General features: G+C 47.4%; 9 protein-coding genes across 9 annotated transcripts; 4 read left to right on the forward strand and 5 right to left on the reverse strand.

Annotated features, from left to right (window-relative positions):
• Positions 1–262: 262 nt before the first annotated feature.
• On the forward strand, positions 263–1,308 carry PGRI_050550 (putative catechol dioxygenase; the record flags this gene model as incomplete). The annotated part of the gene is made up of 2 exons (XM_040792768.1): positions 263–513; positions 609–1,308. The coding sequence occupies 2 exons, from the start codon at positions 263–265 to the stop codon at positions 1,306–1,308; spliced, it is 951 nt and encodes a 316-aa protein (XP_040644735.1).
• Positions 1,309–1,832: 524 nt separating this feature from the next.
• Positions 1,833–2,163, reverse strand: PGRI_050560 (uncharacterized protein; the record flags this gene model as incomplete). Its single annotated transcript, XM_040792769.1, has 2 exons — positions 1,833–1,996; positions 2,061–2,163. 2 exons carry the CDS (start codon positions 2,161–2,163, stop codon positions 1,833–1,835), a joined length of 267 nt encoding a protein of 88 aa, XP_040644736.1.
• A 1,095-nt stretch (positions 2,164–3,258) lies between these two features.
• On the reverse strand, positions 3,259–4,119 carry PGRI_050570 (uncharacterized protein; the record flags this gene model as incomplete). The annotated part of the gene is made up of 3 exons (XM_040792770.1): positions 3,259–3,555; positions 3,622–3,829; positions 3,896–4,119. The coding sequence occupies 3 exons, from the start codon at positions 4,117–4,119 to the stop codon at positions 3,259–3,261; spliced, it is 729 nt and encodes a 242-aa protein (XP_040644737.1).
• An 881-nt stretch (positions 4,120–5,000) lies between these two features.
• Positions 5,001–5,630, forward strand: PGRI_050580 (uncharacterized protein; the record flags this gene model as incomplete). Its single annotated transcript, XM_040792771.1, has 1 exon — positions 5,001–5,630. One exon carries the CDS (start codon positions 5,001–5,003, stop codon positions 5,628–5,630), a length of 630 nt encoding a protein of 209 aa, XP_040644738.1.
• A 495-nt stretch (positions 5,631–6,125) lies between these two features.
• PGRI_050590 (uncharacterized protein) lies at positions 6,126–6,865 on the reverse strand (the record flags this gene model as incomplete). Its single annotated transcript, XM_040792772.1, has 3 exons — positions 6,126–6,399; positions 6,458–6,663; positions 6,713–6,865. 3 exons carry the CDS (start codon positions 6,863–6,865, stop codon positions 6,126–6,128), a joined length of 633 nt encoding a protein of 210 aa, XP_040644739.1.
• Positions 6,866–10,106: 3,241 nt separating this feature from the next.
• On the forward strand, positions 10,107–12,272 carry PGRI_050600 (Zn(II)2Cys6 transcription factor; the record flags this gene model as incomplete). Its single annotated transcript, XM_040792773.1, has 7 exons — positions 10,107–10,136; positions 10,190–10,346; positions 10,396–10,651; positions 10,723–11,218; positions 11,276–11,737; positions 11,794–11,935; positions 12,205–12,272. The coding sequence occupies 7 exons, from the start codon at positions 10,107–10,109 to the stop codon at positions 12,270–12,272; spliced, it is 1,611 nt and encodes a 536-aa protein (XP_040644740.1).
• Positions 12,273–13,243: 971 nt separating this feature from the next.
• On the reverse strand, positions 13,244–14,620 carry PGRI_050610 (zinc-binding alcohol dehydrogenase family protein; the record flags this gene model as incomplete). The annotated part of the gene is made up of 1 exon (XM_040792774.1): positions 13,244–14,620. The coding sequence occupies one exon, from the start codon at positions 14,618–14,620 to the stop codon at positions 13,244–13,246; it is 1,377 nt and encodes a 458-aa protein (XP_040644741.1).
• Positions 14,621–15,196: 576 nt separating this feature from the next.
• On the reverse strand, positions 15,197–15,502 carry PGRI_050620 (uncharacterized protein; the record flags this gene model as incomplete). Its single annotated transcript, XM_040792775.1, has 1 exon — positions 15,197–15,502. The coding sequence occupies one exon, from the start codon at positions 15,500–15,502 to the stop codon at positions 15,197–15,199; it is 306 nt and encodes a 101-aa protein (XP_040644742.1).
• Positions 15,503–17,504: 2,002 nt separating this feature from the next.
• PGRI_050630 (Peptidoglycan-binding Lysin subgroup) lies at positions 17,505–21,080 on the forward strand (the record flags this gene model as incomplete). The annotated part of the gene is made up of 4 exons (XM_040792776.1): positions 17,505–18,146; positions 18,198–19,137; positions 19,717–20,398; positions 20,453–21,080. The coding sequence occupies 4 exons, from the start codon at positions 17,505–17,507 to the stop codon at positions 21,078–21,080; spliced, it is 2,892 nt and encodes a 963-aa protein (XP_040644743.1).
• Between the last annotated feature and the right edge of the window lie 758 nt (positions 21,081–21,838).

Below are 21,838 nucleotides of genomic sequence, written 5' to 3' on the forward strand. Positions count from 1 at the left end.
AGCTACCCCGGCCACCCCGCGGTGGTATAATAGGGGACCAACCACTCGGCTGTTGAAGGGCTGACTGATGCCAGAATGGAACCATTTTGGATTTCCGTAATCAGATCATTCGGCAGGTGGCAGCGGTATTTTTACGCATTTAGCACTGTCGCCATTTCCCCACATCCATGACCAGCCGAACGATATGCCGTCGCTCACCATATATAGACCTTACAAGGTCGCGCTGAGTTTCTTAACTTGTTACAACTCACTTTAATACACAATGTCTTCCACACGCCAGTTCGATCCCAACTTCACCCCCTCTGTCATCAATGGCATGGGCCCCAACACCCCCGAGCGCGCTCGCGTGGTCTTGGGTTCTCTTATCAAGCACATCCACGACTTCGCACGTGAAGTTGAGCTGACCTCCGCCGAGTGGATGCTCGGCGTTGAGTTCATCAACTCCGTCGGCCAGATTAGCACTCCTATCCGCAACGAAGGCCACCGCATCTGCGACGTGATCGGTCTGGAATCGTAAGTTTCACATCTGACTTGATTTTATTTTCGATTTCAAAAAATAAAAATAAAAACTATGAGGAAAGCAAAAACTAAATATTTTTTTTTATCAGCCTCGTCGATGAGATCGCCAACAAGATCGTCACCGAAGACGGTGTCTCCCCCACATCCAACGTCATCCTCGGCCCCTTCTGGTCTCCCAACGCCCCCTTCCGCGCACTCGGCGACAGCATCATCCAAGATTCCAATCCCAATGGCCGTGTCACCTTCATGCACGGTGCCGTGAAGGACATGGAAACCGGCAAACCGATCGTCGGCGCCGTCCTCGACATCTGGCAAGCCTCAGCCAACGGCCAATACGATTTCCAGGACCCAAACCAAACCGATAACAACCTCCGCGGCAAGTTCCGAACAAACGAGAAGGGAGAATTCAACTGGTACTGCTACCACCCAACCCCATACTCCCTACCGACCGACGGCCCCGCCGGTGTCCTCCTCAACCTCATGGATCGCTCCCCAATGCGTCCCGCCCACATCCACCTCATGATCACCCACCCTGAATACGCCACCGTCATCAACCAGATCTACCCCAGCGATGACCCCCATCTCGCTATCGACTCCGTCTTCGCTGTTAAGGACGATCTCGTCGTAGACTTCAAGCCCAAGACCGATGACCCCAAGGCCAGTCTTGACTTGGAGTACAATGTCAAGATGGCGCTCAAGAAGCACCACCCCAACCCCAACTCCGCGCCCCCTGTGTCCTCGTTCGAGCGTCATGCTAAGGCGGCTAAGGCGGCGCAGGGAAAGCTTTGAGGTGGGAAATTGCACAAGGGACGGCGTTCAATATGACTCATGTACATTTAGCATTTACTTGAAATTTTCACGAGATAACCTCACGTTTACACGATTTATGCTATACTTCCCCGCATTAGGCGTAGAGGCCCGTGCTATCTTAAGCTTTCGAGCTGCGCACCCTGGTCAGCCTCGCGAGATATAGTTCCCCCGCTATGCAGGCGACATGTCAATTTGTATGCATGTACCTGCATAAAGTATAAGACCCTTGTCTGGAATCCGGGGTATATCTTAACCAGTAGAATCAAACGTCGACTTGGCCGCTAACCATCCGCAAATCAAGACATAGTGACAATATACCCTTTCTTACTAGGATCAAGAGTGTAATAGTTGCAGTTTGAAATCTCACAATAGTACATGCCTATACCACTCCCGAATGTTCAGCCATATATGCCTCACAAGACGATACTGGCAGAAGTAAAGCGACAAAATATATCGTTCATTCTCTAGGAAAAACCGAGGAACCAAGTATACTGTACAATCATCTAGAAAGTCCTCCGCGGATGGCCCGATGGATCAGGTCGCCAAGAAATATCAATTTCTTTCTCAGATGGTTCCTGGTCGATGGTGGAAGTCTGGGGCATAGCGCGGCGAAGGCGATCTTCGTTGATGACATCGGTTTTGTCAATGGCTTCCTTGTAATCCCGGGCTGGGGCTGACGTTAGCATATTTGGAAAGTAGCAAGGATGTGCGTAAGTGCTAAGGTAGCGTACTCATTCTTTCATCAATGTCGAAGGTACCGGGCTGGAGGGGGTCTGTCATTTCTGGGGCGTTATCCTGCTCATTCTCGGGCGCGGGCACGTTCTGACTGGCCATTTTGACGGGGGGGTTATGGAGGATTAGATACGTAAAGAGGAATGTACAATGATGGGGATGTTGAAAATTGCTGTTGTTAAAGATGTGGCCATAGTTTTATGCTAGGAGGATTATATCGTCATTATGACTATCAATGACATTTTGCAGGTCGCACAACGTCGCCTCTCGGTAGGAACGGTTGTCTGAATTGGAAACTTCTTCGTCGGATGGTATTTGTTATAATGTGGTCGTGATATTAGGTTCAAAATAGGATAAACAGGCTGCTTATGGTAGGTGTCTGAACCCTTGCACAAAGCAAAGGCCAATATTGTCAACATCTTATTTAGGGAGGTCCCATCTGGAAATCCGCGTCGAATGCCATTGGACCAGGATTGGCCACCTTTTCCGGTCAATCAAATACGTCTCCCCGTAGGTATGCTCTGGGTATGTCGGTTTCCGAGAAGCAGCTGAATCACGGAACTGCTAGCTTCGAATAGAGGCTCCAAAACTCGAGAACAGTTGTTTTCTTTACAACATGGCTCACCATGAAAAGAAATAGCTAATGTTTAAGTTGCCACCAACGCCTCCTTTCGATTAGGCGCAGTGTGCATCAAGCCAGCCCCAGTGACCGTGTGCCCTATAGACGCTCACCTTTGGTGGCAAGTATACTTGGGACTCAGGAGGATGTCGACAGCGGGGGGGAATCACAGGATTTTCAACGGTTGGTGGCGCAATCTAGTTAGTATCTCACAAGTTTCTTTATCTGCAGAGTAAATGGTAGAGAGAAACCAACGCATGCTCAGGGACCGTTACCGAGGCAAAGAGAGCATATGAATTGCATGCAACCAGGCCAACAAAGCCCAATATCGAGTACCGTCCAACTTACGTGCTTAAGAAGATATTGGACTTGTTAGACTTCGCGCCAACAGGGAATATTAGCTGGCAGAGCAATGAATGGGTTGTCTGTAGGAATTGGAGCGTATGAAAAATGGAGATAGATTCCTTAGACATACCTATCCGCTCAAGCGAAATTGAAAATCAATGAGGCCATCATTAACAAAGACGAAAATCACAAAGCAACGATGGAATCCTATGCCCTTACCCAATGGTAATTTTTCAAACCTGGGGCATACTGCGAAATCCCAACTCCCTTTGTCCGATTCGAACGAGATCAGCATTCAAGAGTTTTTCCTTCTCGAATCCATCCATGACCTGATTGATCACTGCTGCTGCAAGCTCGCTGTGCTGTACATTCGGCAGAGGCCGCCCGAAAAGGTCCAGAATACGACTAAAATTCGCCACTAAAGCTTGTGACCAAGTAGTGGAGTTCACAACAAAGCCGGGCTGGGCAATGCATACCTCAACTCCCTCTTTCTGAGTAGGGAATCTGCGAACCATAAGCTCTGTATCGCACTAGTTCATAAGAAGCATGACATTAGCGTTGGATCCAGAACATTTCGTGGGTTTCTCATTTCTTACCCGCATGAGGTGATATTCAGCCATGATTATTGGTCTCTCTGTTGGGTCTCGAGGGGTTCCCTGCGTGCTCAAATACATGAAGCGAAACGGACGTGCCGGTCCAGCCTCGTACATAGCCTCAAAACCGAGCTTCGTGCAGTCCTGACATACACGTTTTACCTCGGCAAAGTCGAAGTTATCGACGCGGAAGGGTGATATGGCAACATTCCTATGGGTACCCAGACGTGTTAGTAGCAAGTCGTGTAAGAAAATGGGGGTGCTGCTTGTGACGTACCAAATACACGCGTCAGCCCTAGCGAACTCAGCCTTCACACTGTCAGGGTAATTACCATAGTCGCGAATGAGAACGATTCTTAGCTTTGATGAGCCGATACCTTTCTCGAGCTGCAGGGGTCTGCGAGTCAAGGCAATGACCTCAGTGATCTCGCGAAGCTGCAAGCTTTGTCTCACGATCTCCATTCCCAACAGGTCGGTCGCGCCAGCTACGATGAGCTTCATCTTCGTGTCAAGGTCCGATGCTGGTGTAGGTGGGGGATCTGAGGGAAGGGCTTATGTTGAAAGATTAGCCACTGAGATAAGTCTCAAGGAAGGTTTGGTCGAGGCAGATGGTGCCTTCCCCAATGTGTGCTCTCGCTCCTTCCCTATCCTCATCTCTCTCATATTAACATCACCTAACCCTCACACGCCCTTTCACTTATCCTTTACTTACCATTCACTTGCAGATTACCTACATCTGCGCAGGAACCCGAACGCCTATTTGCCGTCTACTCCCCAAGTTATGTTATCGGCATTTTTTTTTTTTAGAAGTAATGTCATGGAGACTAGAAGCGCTATTCTTTGCAGTGTTTGTCATAGATCACGCGGAGGGAAGGAGGGATATGTCCGATGTTCGGGGAACACATACAGTGAGCCAATTGAGCTAACAATTGGTAAGTGTGCGCCGAATCCCGAACTCAGTGAGATATAATACTCCATCGGGAATACCAGTGCTACTAGCTCATTATTCTTGTTTCTGTGAGAAGTACCCACTGGATGGCCGGGAACTCGCTTATTTCCTTGCTTCCTCATGCTCAATATCATTCCCGCCTAACTAGCACCTCTAACAGATAAAAGCTTTGTCCAAATTAGGAACACGGCAAGTCGGTATGTAAACACAATTCATGCTATGATCAATGCTCAGCGGTTGGCAAACTCCGCCTGCATACAAGAGTAAAGCATTATTGGCACAGCGATTTCCCTAATGGCACAGCGCTAAAATCAAGCCTTCTTGGCACTGACATTTTCAATACGAGTACCATTTAGTATGGTATTGCCATATAAAAGACACGGCCCCCTAAAAACTCTTTAACATCTTTCCAAAAAGACCCAAATTACCCACAATGAGTGAAATCAAGCTCTTCTACAAGAAAGGCGCCTGCTCGCTGCTTCCTCACATCCTTCTCCACGAAGCGGGTCTTTCATTCACCACCTCCGCTGAGAACAATGTCCCCATGTCGGATGAGTTACTCAGCCTAAACCCGAAAGGCAAGGTGCCCCTCCTCATTGCCAACGGCGAGGTCATCACAGAAAATATCGCTATAATGACCTACATCAGCAACCTAGTCCCCGAGAAAAACCTTCTCGGCACAGCTGGAACTATGGACCCAATTCGAGTTTACGAATGGTTTTCCTGGCTCGGAAGCGCTGTTCACGCGGTTGGATTTGGAGCTTTTTTCCGGCCACAGCGCTTCACATTCTCTGAAAGTGCGGATGTGCATGCTGGAATCAAAGAGCAGGCGAAGAAGGCGCTACTTGACAGCTTTAAGGCGGTTGAGGACCGACTGGACGGCGTCCATGCCGTTGGTGGAAAGTTTACAGCTGCCGATGTCTACTTGTGGATCTTTTGGCGATGGGCACAGTCGACCTTCGGAATAGACTTGAAGGCCGAGTTCCCGAAGTACAGTGCTCTCACGGAGACTGTGGCGAAGCGAGAGAGTGTTGTATTGGCGATGCAGGAGGAGGGTATTTGACTTCATAGGGTCTAAAACCTCACATACTGGTACTGCAAGGTCATTTGACAGAAATTGTGCTTTTCGTTTGTCTGCACTTTACGTCTATATATTTCTCATCCGTCTGGCTCAACACGGAGAAGTACAAAAGATACAAACAAGAAAGAGAATGGTGTCAAAACATGTATTCAATAGGCTCCAGGATAACTCATTTTGCGTCAAGACCCTTGTACTTCGTAGTCACATAATTTCATTCACTCTCACAACCATAGATTGTACTTATTTAGGCCCAGGACTCCAACAAGGGACCAGGTATACCCCATGTTGGTGAAGGCCATTAAGTATCAGACCGTCCTATTTGAACTCTGTCATTCCAAAGCATCCACACGATCAACCTCATCAATTTAATCATCTCAAGGTAAAGAAGACCAGGTCCTCGAACTGTCCCCCATTTGGAAAGTCGTACGAACTGAACCTTGCTTCCTTACCCAATCTTCGTTCTTGGCATCACAAGCTTTAGTCCCTAGCCACGATACCAGTAGTCTGCTTACCCTCCTCGCCCAAAGAGACCTCAGGTAGCAACGGCTGGGACTCAACATCATCATTGTACACACCCAGGAGACCATCATCAGTCGCCGTGGTCACAGTCGTACCCTGACTCTGGGCCATAGGAGCATTCACAGCCCGGTCACAGGATGAACAAATGGTATAATTAACACGACGAGCCTTCAGCATAGGCTGGATACATTGACGGAAGAAACCTTTAGCAAAGGAGCGCAGATATGACATACTAGAACGATTAGTATGCATGTTTGATCAGGTTGGATTCCAGTCATAAACAAACTTACCTGAGGAGAAGACATGCGAGGTTGGAGTAGACCTGGTGAATCTCAAGTCGGCCAACAAGGTTGATGACGATGCCAGAAACCCATATTGCGAAGAAGAACAAACCCGCGAAGCAATCAATGGCGACTTCGATGGATGAATAAGATTGAGTTCTGGATTTGCGATATCTGAAGAGCATGAATACAGGCGCGGTGCTGGAAATCGTGAGCTTCGAATTGTTAGCTATTTTCTTTTATTATTAGGAAAATGATGCATACCGCTATGCATTCCGTCCATGCTTGGGCAGTGGAACTACCATATGTGGTAAAGATGGCAGCGAGAGCACAAGGCCATGAAATCAGGGAGATAATGGCCTGGATCTTGCGAGCTTTGGAGAGCGGGTGTTTGGGGTGTTTGTTGGAGGAACACATTTTTTGGCACATTTTCGCTTTGGACTTTTCTTGGCTGTAGTGTTTAAGAAATAAATATGAGGTTCTTGGAGATTTGGTAGGCACTGCCCCCATTAACTAAGCAAGGTTGACGGCCCCCGGGTGCCCCCGGACGATGCCAAGAATAAAATGGGGGGAAATAACCCTGTTGCCTTGTATAATAATTCTGCCTTGAAAGATCTACCGAGTCATTTGCCATGTTTTGTATGGAGTCACAAGCATGCAAATCTTTAATAGGCTGTGTTTCAAAGGCAATGCTTTTTAGTCTACTCCGTACCCTAGGAGACCATGTTTGGACCCGCAAAAGAAAACATCCCAAATAACTACCATCAATCATCTATTCTGTGACGGTTTACTCCATACATTCAAATCAGACGTGAAATTCAATATCGCTAGAACCATAACTGCTAGATGCAATAATATCGCCATTTCCGATACTTCAGCTAAAGGAAATATAACAGGTGATCGGCCCAAGCACCAGATCAATTTCAATGTATCAACTTCCTATACAATTTCATACATTATAATACATCATATCATCATCAGACGTTCCCTCAGCAAAACTATAGCTTTGGGGAAAACCTGCGGAGAAATATGCTGTCCCGAGACGCGGCTTCTCTTAGAGGAATAACTTGCGGTAATATTGACGGATTAGTAGCCTATAGTAGAGGCAATTTTCGAATGGCACAGCTAGGACATGGTAGAGCCACTGATCAGAATGGCGCAGGTTTTCGCAAGTTTTATAGCAACTGCTGCATTCTTTACAACAATTGCTTTACTGCCGGTGATGTATAGCCAGCCGGCTCCACCAATGGCTATCTGGAGCGACCAGCCAAGCTATTTCGTATATATTTTGAAGGGATTGATGTATTATTCGCACCAGTTTTTGCCTTTGTTATGCCTGTAGAGAGTTCAGCTTGGCCCTGGGGGACTTGGGCCAAACCCGTTCTAGTTTGGTAACTCCGGACGCCCGGGCCGGCCCGGCGCTAATAGGCTAGAACCGCGGATCATCGGAGGTTATCCCCCAACCCTTTATTTAGTCTGTTGCCAGGACGGGCAACCTTCAAAGCTTGAACTCGGCATCCTGGAGAAAGGGGCTGGAAAGCTTGAAAAGCTTGAAAAGCTGTACAGATAGAGTCAATTCCCATGCTGATGGAGGGACGACTATGTTAGTGGTTGTTTCAAGACACACAGGCTACGGGGCATTTTGCGCCTAGTATTTGTGACAGTTGATTAAATTATTGTTCCTCTTAGGATATGCCGTTGGTCCGGACTTGAGAAATGGAATGGTGGCTGAATCCGCCTTTTGCGAGACATTATATCGACATAAATCCTACAGGAACCGAATCTGGCTAGTCGAGACTCCAATCATGAATGAGTAAGCATCAGATTACAGGGCTGTAGGATGCACAATGGGAGCAGAGCCTCGTGCCGATGGTCACATGGAAGGAATATAGCCTTTTAACAATTCCAAATATGTACGGCCTTTTTCTACTCGGGGGGAGATAGTGAGCCTATCAACATCGGAGTTTCGCAATATTTACACCCGTAGCTGCCGTGAATAGCTGCCGTGCCCTAGATAAGCCCCGCCCTGTTATAGCAGCACGACAGCATGATGACGCAGGTCCGGCAAGCGGACGCATGTAGATGCAATCCGCGAATCTTGGCGCTTTTCTGTGGAGTTTATTCAGAACCTGAACAAAAGGTAGTTTAGAAGTCAACTAATAGAACGATATAATCTATCTATGCACTAGTTTTGTATCTACCGTATCCGGTTAGCGTAGCAGTGTATGCGACGACCTCGCGTGGCTCTCACAGGGGAATATTAGCCAATAACAGAGGAGTTTCATTTATACTGTGGGGCAAAGGGAGCATGTACATCCATTTCCTGTTACGATGGTCAGTCGACCAGGTTAAGTCACATCTGAGCTTTTTCCTTCAAGTCACGATTCGTTAATATTTGAGGGTGCAACAATATCAAATTGTTGTCTCAGTGACCGCGCGGAGCATGTACTAGGTGCCATCGGTTTACCACAAGAAACCCTTTTGATCGGGTTCAAGCTATCACGCCATAGATCAGCAGGCCAATGGGTAAGATTCCCGGATATTCGGCTCTATCTGATATGTAACCCAACTCATTTTCTGGTACGCTAAGCCATGGATCTAGATTCTCATTCTGTCAGTCGTATCTACTCAAATGCCAAGTGATGTATTATCAAAAGCTTAGGTTATATTCAATTAAAGACGTTAAGCTTCCTCTAAACTCTTATCTCAACAATTGGACACATACTAAGTCTACAAAACATAGTAGATATCGTATTAGTTTTGCGTCGGAGATTGAAGAGGAGGTTCTGAAACCTGTCAATGACACAATTAATACCCCGTACATTTTGGCTTGTCAATGCATAGATTACAACAGCTTTGTGCTACACTCTTCTTATTCCACTAGGCCGAGAACCAGGTTTTACCTTCAATTAGCTTGTTATAGTAGGTGTCATTTCAGATACCAATTCCAAATCACCGTCCACGTGCTGTATGTGTCGCGGTTGAGAACAATAATAGCCAGTCGGCGTGGCGTATCCATCTAAAAGTCTGCCACACTATGCACGGTTTAACAATCCGAACCTCGAACTTGATCAGCGACTAACCAATTTGGCTAACAGACCAAACGCCAGAATACCAAATCATCCAACCCCCGATCAAGAATCGACAAACATGGCTAAAACACTGGTACACCCTACCACCATCTATCTTATCTATACCACCCAAGTGGCGTGACGAAAAGACTAACGCCGCAGACAGCGTAGGGATAGAAGTTTATCCAAAGCTATCAAGATCTTTAGCCGTTTAACCTTGATAAAGCACCATCGTTACCTGAAAGGCGTAGGAAGTCATGAGTATGGGGTCATTTAGAAGGTAGTGCTGATCACACCATGCGTAGGACGTTCTCCTCGGGCTTCACCGGGGAAGAAGAGTGGACTTTCGACAAGTACAAGTTGCCAAATATGGAATATCATGAAGCTGCCTTTCCACAACGGAGGGCTATCTGGCGAAAACCGCAATCAATCTATAATTACCGACGTTGAGCGACTCAGGCTGAAGTGCACCCAGTCAATAACTATAAATATTCACTACGGATACCTGTCTCATTGACTCAGATAGTCTTGTTCTTACTAGAGCCGTAGTAACATCAGAACATCAGCACTCTGTTCAACTCCTGAATATGTCGGGCTCACGACAGCAGCCTGGACTGGTGAGACAATAACCACCTAGTCTATACAGTTACTCTTGGCGCTGACAGCTTAGGCTTGCGAGGAATGCCGCAAAAAGAAACTTCGATGCGATAGACGACGACCTCAATGTGACCAATGCGAAGACTCTGGTACAGCGTGCCTTGTGAATCAAGTTCGTTCACCACGAGGTCCGAAGAAGGGCCATCTCAAGGCATTGCGCAATCGGATTGGTATGTTGGAATATGAGCTATATATCTTCCCTGCTAATTTCATCCTCAGCCACACTGGAAAGTATTATAAATTGTGACCAGGGCAACCTCGGTCCCAAGGAGGTATTGGACGGTAGTGAGAAATATCACTCCGACGATACCGTTCAAATTCTTAGCCCACCCCAAGAGTATATCCCCAATCCCACAAACGCGGAATGTCATGACATTGCCTACTCCATTGAGGCATCAACAATAAACTCACCTATTACCACCACCCCAAGGACCCCACCTGATCAAGAGAAGTCAGATATAATCGAGGCAGATTTGTATGTAAAGCCCACTCTCTGAGTCCAGATATATCTAACAGTTATTGGAGGGATCAACTATATTTCGACAGAGTACACCCTGTCGCGCCGATGCTCCACCAAGGCCGGTACTTCTCCTGGTCACAGAGATTCAACAAACCAGCTTCCCATATCTGCTTGCAATTTGCAATGTGGGCACTGGCTGCAGCCTCATCTGCCCATTTACAGCACATGAGAGAGTCTCTCTACACCCGCGCACGGTCGGGGATTGAGTCTCTCGACCAGGATATTGAACCGAACAGTGCATCCTGCCTTCAAACAGCCCAAGCATGGCTACTTCTAACTCACTACGAGTTCCGCTACTTAAGTTATCGCCGAGCATGGCTTACCGCAGGACGCGCCTTTCGCATTATTCAAATGGCAAAACTATACGAGATCGATCGCCTCAACGACGTTACCGTAAACATGGCTCACCCTGAAGCATGGGCGGAGGCCGAGGAAAAACGACGAACCTACTGGCTAGCATATTGTCTAGACCGGTTCCTCAATATCTCTGACGAGTGGCCTCTAAGTCTACATGAGGAAGCAGTGAGCAATTCCACCATCTCTACAGAACCCACTAAGTGAGACTAACATTTACCCCAGCTCTGCATATATCTCCCCGTCTCAGAACCAGACTTCCAACACAGCAGACCAGTCCTTATGGACTCCTTATATGACGAGATCGAGACATCCGGACAGAAAATGCTACCGCCTTTCGCGGAGACAATTGTCCTAATCACGCTATGCTGGCACAGCGTTGCATTCCAGCGATCCGCGGATAAAACACCTCCGAGCGACGACGATACCTGGAAACGCCATACACGGCTATACCAAATGGTACAACAGCGTCTGATGCTGATCTCGCTACCGCCATCGGCGCCGGAACTCCACGACCCCATGCGCCTATTCACGAACATGCTCGCCAACGCCGCCGTGATCTGGTTCTACAACATCATGGAGACTTTGCAGGTGGAAATTGACGAGGATATTATCCTTGTTCCTCTGTACTCCGCGTACGAGATAGTAGGTTTAGCGAAGCCGCTCACCCGATCGAGCTTTTTCAAGGTGAGACATCTATTTCCCCCGTGAATTAACTGGGGTTGTTGTCTCATGTTGTACAGGCGCATGCGTTTTCGCCCATGCTACTCTATCTCTCGGCAAAGTTTCTCAAGGCACATGCTGATCAGCTGAGCTGTGTTCCGGCGTCGGAGGATAAACAGCAGAAGTTGGAGGAATTGAAAAAGGCTTTGCGGGTTTTGCAGGGTGGGAATAATTTAGCTACGAGCTATTTGGACCTGCTTGATTCGGACTTTCATAAATTGTGCAACTTGTCGACTATTCATGGATGTACTATGTCTGAAGGCACAGATCAACAGGAGCCACCTTTCTTTTTGGATATTATGAATCTTTTTTAGCTTGTCGTAATGATAGCTGGCAGGCTTTGGGTTACCTGTTCCTCCTCCTGGGCCTTTGCAGTGTTCAAGTTGTTGAAGTCTTTGAATAAACTGGCATTCATTATAATTCCATTGTAGGGGCGGACATTAACAGTCCTTCCTTCGACAATGGTCATGACCTTGACATGTTACTGCTTTGCACGTAAGTAATGATTGGATGACTAGATCGAACTTGGGGGATGATTGGCCGTACTTGAATAACACTAGCTACATAGAAGAATCGCCAGCTAGATATCCCGTATGTCTCATATGAATTTGCTTGCTGGATCGCACGTTCCGCAAGCTGGGATAGGACTTTGAGTTCTCCATCGCTTAGCGATGGGATTAGCCGAGTGTCGGCCACTTTTTTGATCCTGTTAGCTTTGCATTTGAAATAAAGGATCAAGGGGACTGGGTATCTCACTTGTGGGCATTTGATCTGTGTGCAGAGTGTTCGATGTAGGATGTGGAGTAAACTGTGTATATTGGATCCTAGTTGTGTTGTAAATAACAGTCATAGCCTTGGGGTAGTGCGTGAAAGGTAAGAGTTAACGAAGGAAGGATCATGATTGATAGGAAGGACTTTAAATAGGAATTTATATAAGAAAACGCGGTCTTACGAGGAAGAAGGGACTTGCCTTTGAAAGTGAAGTGAAACTCAAGTGAGGTCTGAGCCAGTGCTTTATACCAACACTCATCTTAAGATTAGACATAGGGATACAATATTTACTATATCATGAGTCACTTCATGGCATAATTGAGTGAGAAAGAGGTCTTAAAGAACAAGTATAAAGAAGTAAGAGTGAGTTGGATTTGAGATGGATAGAGGGTGCGTCCATTGCAGACTTTATATTTCCTATGGATGGATTTATGGGTTTACGGGTTACAGGAATGAGCTGATTCCACCGTGGGCTCTCTATGTACTTACCTGTCAGCTTCTGTATACCCTTGGGGGCAATCCCAGCTCGGCGTTTGGCTTCGAGTTCTTGCTTCAGCTGGATGAAGCGCCTACATAGTCATACACAACTAGTTAGTCTACAAGAGATTAATTGAATTTTGATTAATTTTAATTCATTGATTAAACACAGCGATGGAGACAATCCCCGCCATGGACTGCCCAGTATCAGCTCAGGCAAATTCAAAGAGACACAACAACTTTCTGAGCTGATACCCCCCTCATGTGGCAGTCCATGGCGGTCTGGATTTGCTCCAGGCCCCTTCCCACAACACGGGCCTTGGGAGCAGGCACAAAGGCTCCACTTGCAAGAGCCTCGGGGAGATACTCACGATAGATCATAGACCCAATGTCGCTGTGGGCCGCAGACGTACCGTGGACAAGCTTGGTTTTCACGCCGTAGCGTTTTGACTTGATGGCGACTTTGAAGTCATACCACTTCGAGGCTGTCACAGCACGGAATACCTTGAACTTCGTATTTGGGATGGTTTCCGGGTAGGGGAGGCCGGCCTGGGCCACGAGCTTCGGGCCGTTCGTCTTCGCGAGAATTCTGATGCACGCTTCAGTTGAATCCTTTCCAATGGCGACGGCACCGACAACCTTCTTGTCATTGAGGAAATGGATAATCTGCGGGACGGTAAGCTCGCTGCGAAAATCAAAAACTGCGGTTGCACCCAGGTTGGTAACGTATTCAAAGTTCTTCGGCGAGCAAGTTGTGACAACCTCGTATCCGGCCGACGAGGCAAGCTGAATGGCATTGCAACCGACGCTAGTCGAACCACCCCACACCAGGACAACCTGGGGAAGCGGGAATCTGCCGAGCGGGGCGAAAGGGCGATTGAGGAACAGGAAGTCAGCATGGAACAGGGCGGTTGCGGCAGTAGACAAACCGAGAGGAATAACACAAGCTTCTTCGTACGAGAGCCAGTCGGGAATCACTGTGACCATGTTGTCACGGATTACAGTGTAGTGCTGGAAGGCACCTTCGGACGACTTGTTGACAGCTGGGTCCATTGAAACTGCATGAGCCAGAACGCGGTCACCAACCTTGATTTGGGAGACCATGTCACCAACCTCAACAACTTCACCGGCACAATCATTTCCCAGCACGAAGGGGTACTGAATCCAGGCGAGTACTATGTTGCCCATCAACTGCTTAATCCATTCCACGGGGTTGACAGTAACAGCAGCATTCTTAATCACGATTTGATTTGCGGCGGGAGGCGTGTATGGTGCGTCTTCAATCATGAGGGGATGATCCGATTTGGCCGTGAGCCACGCAGCCTGGTTAGGTTCATCATCAGAGGAAAAGCGACCATAGGCAAGTTGACCATAGGCAAGCTGGTCGGATGCACTCAGCTTAAGGGTGCCTTGGTGAAAGGCATCCTGGCCAGAGGCAAGTTGGTCAGAAACAAGATGGTCCGAGGTATCATGGTGGAAGGCACCCCGAACAGTAGAAAGCTGCTCAAAGGAAAACCGGTCAGAAGCAAGCTGACCAGAGACAGGCTGGTTAGAGACATCCTGAGATGCGTTCTGGTCAGAAACAGCGTGGTTAAACATCTTGTCGATGGGAAGGGGATAAGTGATAGATGGAGGAGGGGATAAGTGAAAGATGGGGATGCGATGAGAAAGGAAGAGGAGAGTTAAGAACCGAAGGGATTAAATAGTAATTCTATGGGGTCGAAACAATAATCCGACAATTGAACGCGTATAGACGCGGTGATAAATAGAACACGAGCCAACGAAAGAACGCGGTGCCAAACGACGAAAGGGAAGGAGCGATGGATGTGAGTTGATTTGCGTACATTCAAGGTGGAAGTCACACTTCCATTTTGGGTCAAGCTGTAACATCAGGGCAGATTATGAATACACAGCTCATTGTGTTCAAGAACCAGATGTCTGTTTGGTGACTGACAATTATAATGCACGGGTCTATTGGTAACACCAGAGGCATGGTATCTACTTCAATATACAGGGCTAGATGCTGAAGGGTATAGCTCTACATGGTAAAGAATACAGCAAGATGAATAACGCTAAGTATTCCTGCTGGTCTCAGCCAATAAGGATCTACATAGGGTCAAGTGAAGGTATGATGAAGTTTAAATTGTCATATGGAAAGACGGTCTCGCTATGCGACTATTCTCCAACGGTTGCCCGACATTCGACAAAACTCGCGTTGAATTGCGCCTCATCTTCTTCCTGTTCGACTACAAGAAGGTACACCTCGTTGAGAAGCATATCGAGCTGTTCGTGCAACTCCTGTGCTGTAGGAAGGCCTGGGAAGCTGTGCCCAGCAGCAATCAAGTCAAGAGTGCCTTGAATGTGTGTGGCCTGCTGTGACAGCCATCGACGACCAGCCTCACGCGTCGCGGTTCTTTCGCGGAGGGCCACGAGAGCTTCCAGCTCTTCATCGGTAAATAAGTGGTGGCTGGGACAAGCCATGTTCTTTATAGTGTTGTTAGCTCTTGTCTTTGAGATATCTCGGGTTCAGGGTCAAGTGATACCGCTGGTGAGATTGGTAGATGGAAGAGTCGTCACTTTTCAGATGGATGTGAGAACTAAGTGAATTCTTAGAATTAGTCTTTTTCTTGATGATAGTTTCCCAAATTAGCCAGGTGATCTCACTATTGGATTGACCGGAGTTGGGGTGGTTTGTTTGTGTGTTGAAGGATGTATGAGTGAGGAGAGTGAGAGATAGGATTCTGCCTCAGTAGCTGACTCTGAGGGAGTAATGTGGAAAGATTGCAGCCTGTCGATGGTATCTTGCAAGGATAAGAGAGAGAAGAGAGAGAGAGAGGACAGAGTGAGAGTGAGTCTTTGCTAGGTAACGCACTGAGGAGACGAAGTGTGACTGCTGATACAGTCATCCATATCATTCATAATTAAGCTGAAGCATCAGGCAATCTAATTAGCCTTAGTATATATTGAAGGCCAAACAACATTTAAGAGTAGAGTCTTTCTGTTCGTAAAATTTCTACTGTTCCTTACGGCAATATCATTTTTTTCTCGTTAGCTACTGACTAGATATTCCACTTCTGCGTCCTCAGCGCAATTTTTAACAGCTTCGCACCGGTGGTTGACGGCTAAATATAGTGCTTTCTTATCCTCGAAGCAGTTCTTGTCATTAGAACACTGCGTCTTTTCTGCTTCACGTTCAGCCCGGCTGGGCGTGGGTTCCGGGGTACGTTCAGATATGGCCTCAATAACTCGATAATTAGATATGCTTACCGTTACTCTTCGGATCAAACTTTTGGGTTGTGGAGAAGAAACAATTTCCACTCGAGTTCGAGACAGTAGTGCACCGAGAGATAGCAAAGCGGTCATCAACTTTTGCGCAGAGATCCGTGCCTCCGTATGCTATTGCAATAGTTTCTGTGTGCTCAAAAGTAATAAATGCAATTCAAATGTATACTGGAAAGCAACATCACCCGCGGTCTCTTTGCCCTGGACTACTTCGTTGGTACAGCAGCCTGCGGGATCAGTCGATGACATCTGCTTCCATGGCCGTACGTGTAGATGTCAAGAGCTGAAGGCCCTTTTGCTGGCACATACGACTCCAGAATATACCCATCACACTCTCTCATCGATACCTCGAGTATCTCCGTGCTTCCAAAGTTACCAATCAGAATGGCCCAACTCCAATATGCTACATATAGAACCATGTCCCTGCCAACCCTTGAAATGTCACACAAAGCCAACACACCTTGACCAATCTTGCGATTTCAACCCCAGTATATTTGTTCTTTGACTCGGTCGCACGTACTGAATTTATTTGCAACAGGATTCGAAATATCTTTTGATATTCAGGGTCGTCCAATACCATCTACGGTGTTAGGTTTTCCCAGGAATCGGGCTATTCTTTTGATGATGTCTGTCCTATGCCAATGATAATTGGAGGTCGATTTAGAAAGAACGTCGATGAGGTTTTAGCATCTGGTCGTTATTCCCATCAAGTTATTCCTTTGTCTTGCTGTCATGGCCCACGACAGACTAGTGGTCTTGATGCAGATATCTACAACACACTAGCCAAGACCCTTGGCGGCACATCGCATTATATCGCCTCTTCAAAGGGAATATGCCATCCAAGCTCCGAAGAGGAAAGAGAGATACCCGAACAAAGACCATTCGGCGTCACATTTCCACCGGGTTCCTGGGATGCAACGACTTTCTTTGTTGGCGGTGGCGGAGGATGCACTTTGACTTATTCTTTACAACAGTGTACTCGAGAAAGAATGGTTTCAAGTGGCTCTTTAGAGACTCTCGGACCATGCGCTTTGCTTTAAAGAGCCTATCTGTGTTTCAAATGATTCACTGGCTGCATGAATACATGTCGCCTCCTCGATGTTTTTCCCAGGCGTGACAGTTGTGATGCCTTTCTTTGAACATAAATATAAAGCCGCGTGTTCTTCAAAGATTTCCGCCATCTCAAGCAAATCTACACAAGATGCGGTCCTTCCAGAGGGGCGTTATCCTCGCTCTGTGCTGTCTCGGCATGATTCATGGGTCGGTTGCCTTGACTACAGCTGCATCTAGTGTTAGTACATTCATTTCCAACGTCGCCTCTACCCTGAATGCTAATCCAGCACAGTCGAGTCCAATCCAAACGCCTGCCATCAAAGAAACTTGTTTCTCCGTTCTTGTCGGTAATGAGGATACATGTGACACTCTACCTGTCAAGTGTGGTATCTCGGCAGCATCGTTCACTGCCTTTAACCCGAATCTTTCCTGCTCATCTTTGCCCAAAGGAAAACCTGTATGCTGCGACCACGGAACACCTACCTTCCCACCAAAATCAAGAACTAGCTGGTGCTACACTCATACTGTCCGCAACGGCGATACCTGCGAGAAAATTGCCGAGGGATACAAGACCACCAAGGCCAATATCGAGGCTTGGAACAACAATACCTCGGCATGGTACGGGTGCAATGATCTACAGGATGGTGGGCAGGTTTGTGTTAGCAAAGGTGACCCCCCAATGCCAGTTGCAATCGGTGGTGCGGTCTGTGGTCCCCAAGTGCCTGGAACAGGACGTCCAAAGATGTGGTTCATGATTGCCGATTTGAATCCATGCCCTACCGGTCAATGTGTAAGTTTTGTTTGAATTCGGTCACACGGCCTAGACTGACCTTACCTATAGTGCTCTAGAAAGGGTCAATGCGGTACTGGTGAGAACTTCTGTGGCAAATCTGCACTCGCTGTGCCAGCTCCACCTGCAGGCTGGGATGGAAAACCAGTCAACAAAGCTGCCTCTGTCAATCAAGCTACATCTGTGAAAGCTAACTCTGCAACAAAAGCTACATCAACCGCCTCTAAAGCTAAAGTTATATCCGTGAAAACAACGCCTAAAGCCAAAGCTGCACCTACAACTAAAGCTACATCAATTGCATCTGGAGATAAAGCTAAAGCAGTGAAAACAAAATCAGCAACTAAAGCTACATCTACTGCATCTGAAGACAAAGCTACATCCGGGAGAACAACACCTGTAGCTGAAGCGACATCTGGGATTTCAAAACCTGAAGCTGAAGCTGCACCAAAAGCTGAATCTACATCCACGAAACCCGCTGTACCCTTGATAGCTAAATCTCTGTCGGAACCAAACAAGGATCCACATTTCTTCACGACAGATGTACCTTTCGATGATATACCCATTACGTTTTACCACGCTCCGACGACCGCGGCTGCATCTATGTCTATTGTTCTACCCGGCTCCGACTTTCCATCGTGGAAGGTGATGAAACATTTCATGGACGAGATTAAAGGTGATGGTAGCAAGGTTACGGCCACCACAAAAGGCAGTACTACCAAGGTCACGTCTACAACAAGCAAGACTCCAAGCATGACTACAAGGATGAACACAAGCAAGACTACGGCCAAGGCTACCATCGCGGAAACCAAAAGCGAAACCAAAACCAAAACCAAAAACAACGTAACAAAAACCGTAAACGGTATCGCCACCGTACCCACCGGTTGGGAGCTGAGGATGTGGGATAAGAAAGGTTGCACTGGCGACTATGTGATCCTCCAAGGTCATAACAAAAATCAGTGGGACGGTAACTGCGATCAGTTCGGCAAAGACAGTAAGCTCAAGACCAAAGTCGACGATGAATCTGTTTCTTGTCGGAAATGGACTACATCAAAAACTGGTAAATTGGATTGGACAGATTGTCATGTCAGTGGTTTGACTAAACCACAATCGTGGAAGATGTCGAATGGTCTCTGTACTATCTCTCCTAATAATAGGTGTGATCTTTGGAACGACATTTCCCAAACTTATGGCTGGAGAGGTCCAGGTCAATGCCAAGATCGTGGGGAAATGGATCCGACATTTGGGTCTTTCAGGTGTCATGTTGGATAGACGGAGATGTTGGAGTTGGATAGAATGAATGTAGTTAATACCAGTACCCTTCTATTTCTATGTCTAACACCAAATACAGGATATATAAACATATAAAGAATTATTACTTCACTTTTCCAAACAAAATGGTTCTTTACAAAACTATTACAAACAGTCGATACGGGGTTTACCATTTTAGGCAGTCGAGTGGTCTTAGAGCCTCCCCAGAGCCTCAACCCTTTATCTTACTTTTTTTTCCCTTATTTCTCATTTCTCATTCTAAGTCTCTTTCTAAACCTCATTACTTTTCCAAATTTTACAGTTATGGGTCGCCAGACTGATCCTGCATCGTCCGCCTCAGTCCATTCTCTCGACGATGTTCCACCTCCATACACCGACCTGGAACCCATTTTTGCCCCTGTCCAACCTGTCCAGCCTGCCCAACCTGCCCAACCTCCCACGAGCATCCGACCCCTGTGTCTAGCCACCTCGGCCTATGTTCTCCCCGGCAGCAAGAATGTCAAACCCGACGACAAGGTCTCCTTCACCACCGAACCAGCGCTCTCGAGCGACTGCAACGAGCTCTACAATGTCATCCGCCAACAAATAAAACTGCCACCACGCCCACTACTCTACGTCCACGGCACTCACACCGAAACGAGCAATGACAAAAAGAGCAAGAACAACACCAACACCGTCACAGACTTCCACTTCAAGCTGGATCTGGCCGAGACGATGTTGACCGGTTGGGAGGGCGGATACACAGACACAATGTGGAGGAAAATCGAAATCCTCTCAGACGAGGACCCCAAAAAGGCGTATCGGGGAGGAATCCTCCGCTCGGACACGTACAAGCCGCCCAAGTCGCGTCCTGCTATCAGTCTCGGTGGGGACGACGATCCCCTCCTATCTCAGGACGACAACGATGATCACCGCTTTCCAGACGCGAAAAACCTCAGGATGTGGTGTGAGCGATTCTGCCGCGACCCCGCTTCTCTGAAATCGTATGTTCTGCTCCCTATGCGCTCATAAAACCCTGCTAATCGAACCCCTTACAGGTTCACTCTACACCGCCAAGTCACCGGCTTCGACTCCGATGCTATGGGCAACATCCTAGACTCCCACATCCGCGAGCTCAACTACCGCGGCTCCGTATCTTTCACCTTCTCTATCGCCCATCGCTCCGTCACAATCTACTCCCCGCACTGGATCAACCGGCTCCGCCATAACAACTTTGTCTGGTGGGTTGTCGTCCTTCTCCAGCTGTGGATTATCACTTGGCCGATTATCTTTTTGATGGAGAAGAGATATGAAGTCGTCCATACGCGCTGGCATTCGTCGCTTATGGAGTCGTCTGACTCCCCACTGATTAAGTGGTACGCGCTTAATCGCGATGAGTCTTCTCTGGCGGAGTACTGGGCACCGGCTGTTAAACAGGCGGCGTGGACACGGCGACATGGTGAAGGTGATCTTTTGACGAGGATGGATGCGGATCGATTGCAGGGTCAAACGACGGCGCAGCTGCTTGGTCTTCGTGCTGTTACGTCGGGTACTGAGCTTGATCGTCGGCAGCGGGTTAATAGTGGTGAGGCTGGGTTTGTTGATAATCTTGTAGGTCTGGTGAGAGGGGTTGGAGAAGTTGTGGAGGATTGGAGGCTTTCCAATGGATGGGGTGCTAACTCTTAATTCGTGGTCTTTTCTGGTTTACTTTCCCTTGGTTCTCCAGTGTGGCTGAGAGAATGATGTGCGAAACTGGACCTCGTTTATGGCCCTGGAGGCATACAGGTATGGATGCCTTAAGTTAGGTATCTACATCAAGTCCCCTAGGGCTGACGAAACTTCACTCACCTCTGTTGGAATTTTATTATTGCGCATAAGATATCCCTGTGAACTTGATTTAGCTTCTTTCTACTCATGGACATTACCTACATATGGATCTATGAGTGCGTGAGCTTCCAGGTCCTTTTATCTTATGCAAAGTAGGGCTGGACTCCTTTCTCATCCCATCGGCCAGAGCAGCAATGGAATCAACGTCACAAGGCCAACACAGACAACATTGAACACGCCGTTATAGTCTCATGGATGTGATATCTAGAAACTTGACGTTGAGGGTCGACCATATTCGTCATGAGTTCATTGTCGCAGTCGGCTCTTGGCTAGAAGCTAGATTTAGCCAAATATCAAACACTACTTTGTTCCCATAACGGGATTCTCATTCATCATGCACTTGGCGTCCTTAGCGTCGAGGACTTTGTCTCCCACCCATTCGATCCACATTCTTTGCCTCGATGTTCTTTGTTCTATTGGTAGATCGCTTGTTCGATCCCTAATCCCTTGTTCCTCAAGCTTCTATTATCAGCTCCGTTTCATCTTAATATAGACCAGATGCAAGCACTAACTCGACCATGCACTAGCCTCTCTTACAACGACCTTTTGTCCTAGAA

This window comes from Penicillium griseofulvum, assembly GCF_001561935.1.
Source record: "Penicillium griseofulvum strain PG3 chromosome Unknown contig_84, whole genome shotgun sequence".
In the NCBI taxonomy this organism is placed as follows: domain Eukaryota; kingdom Fungi; phylum Ascomycota; class Eurotiomycetes; order Eurotiales; family Aspergillaceae; genus Penicillium; species Penicillium griseofulvum.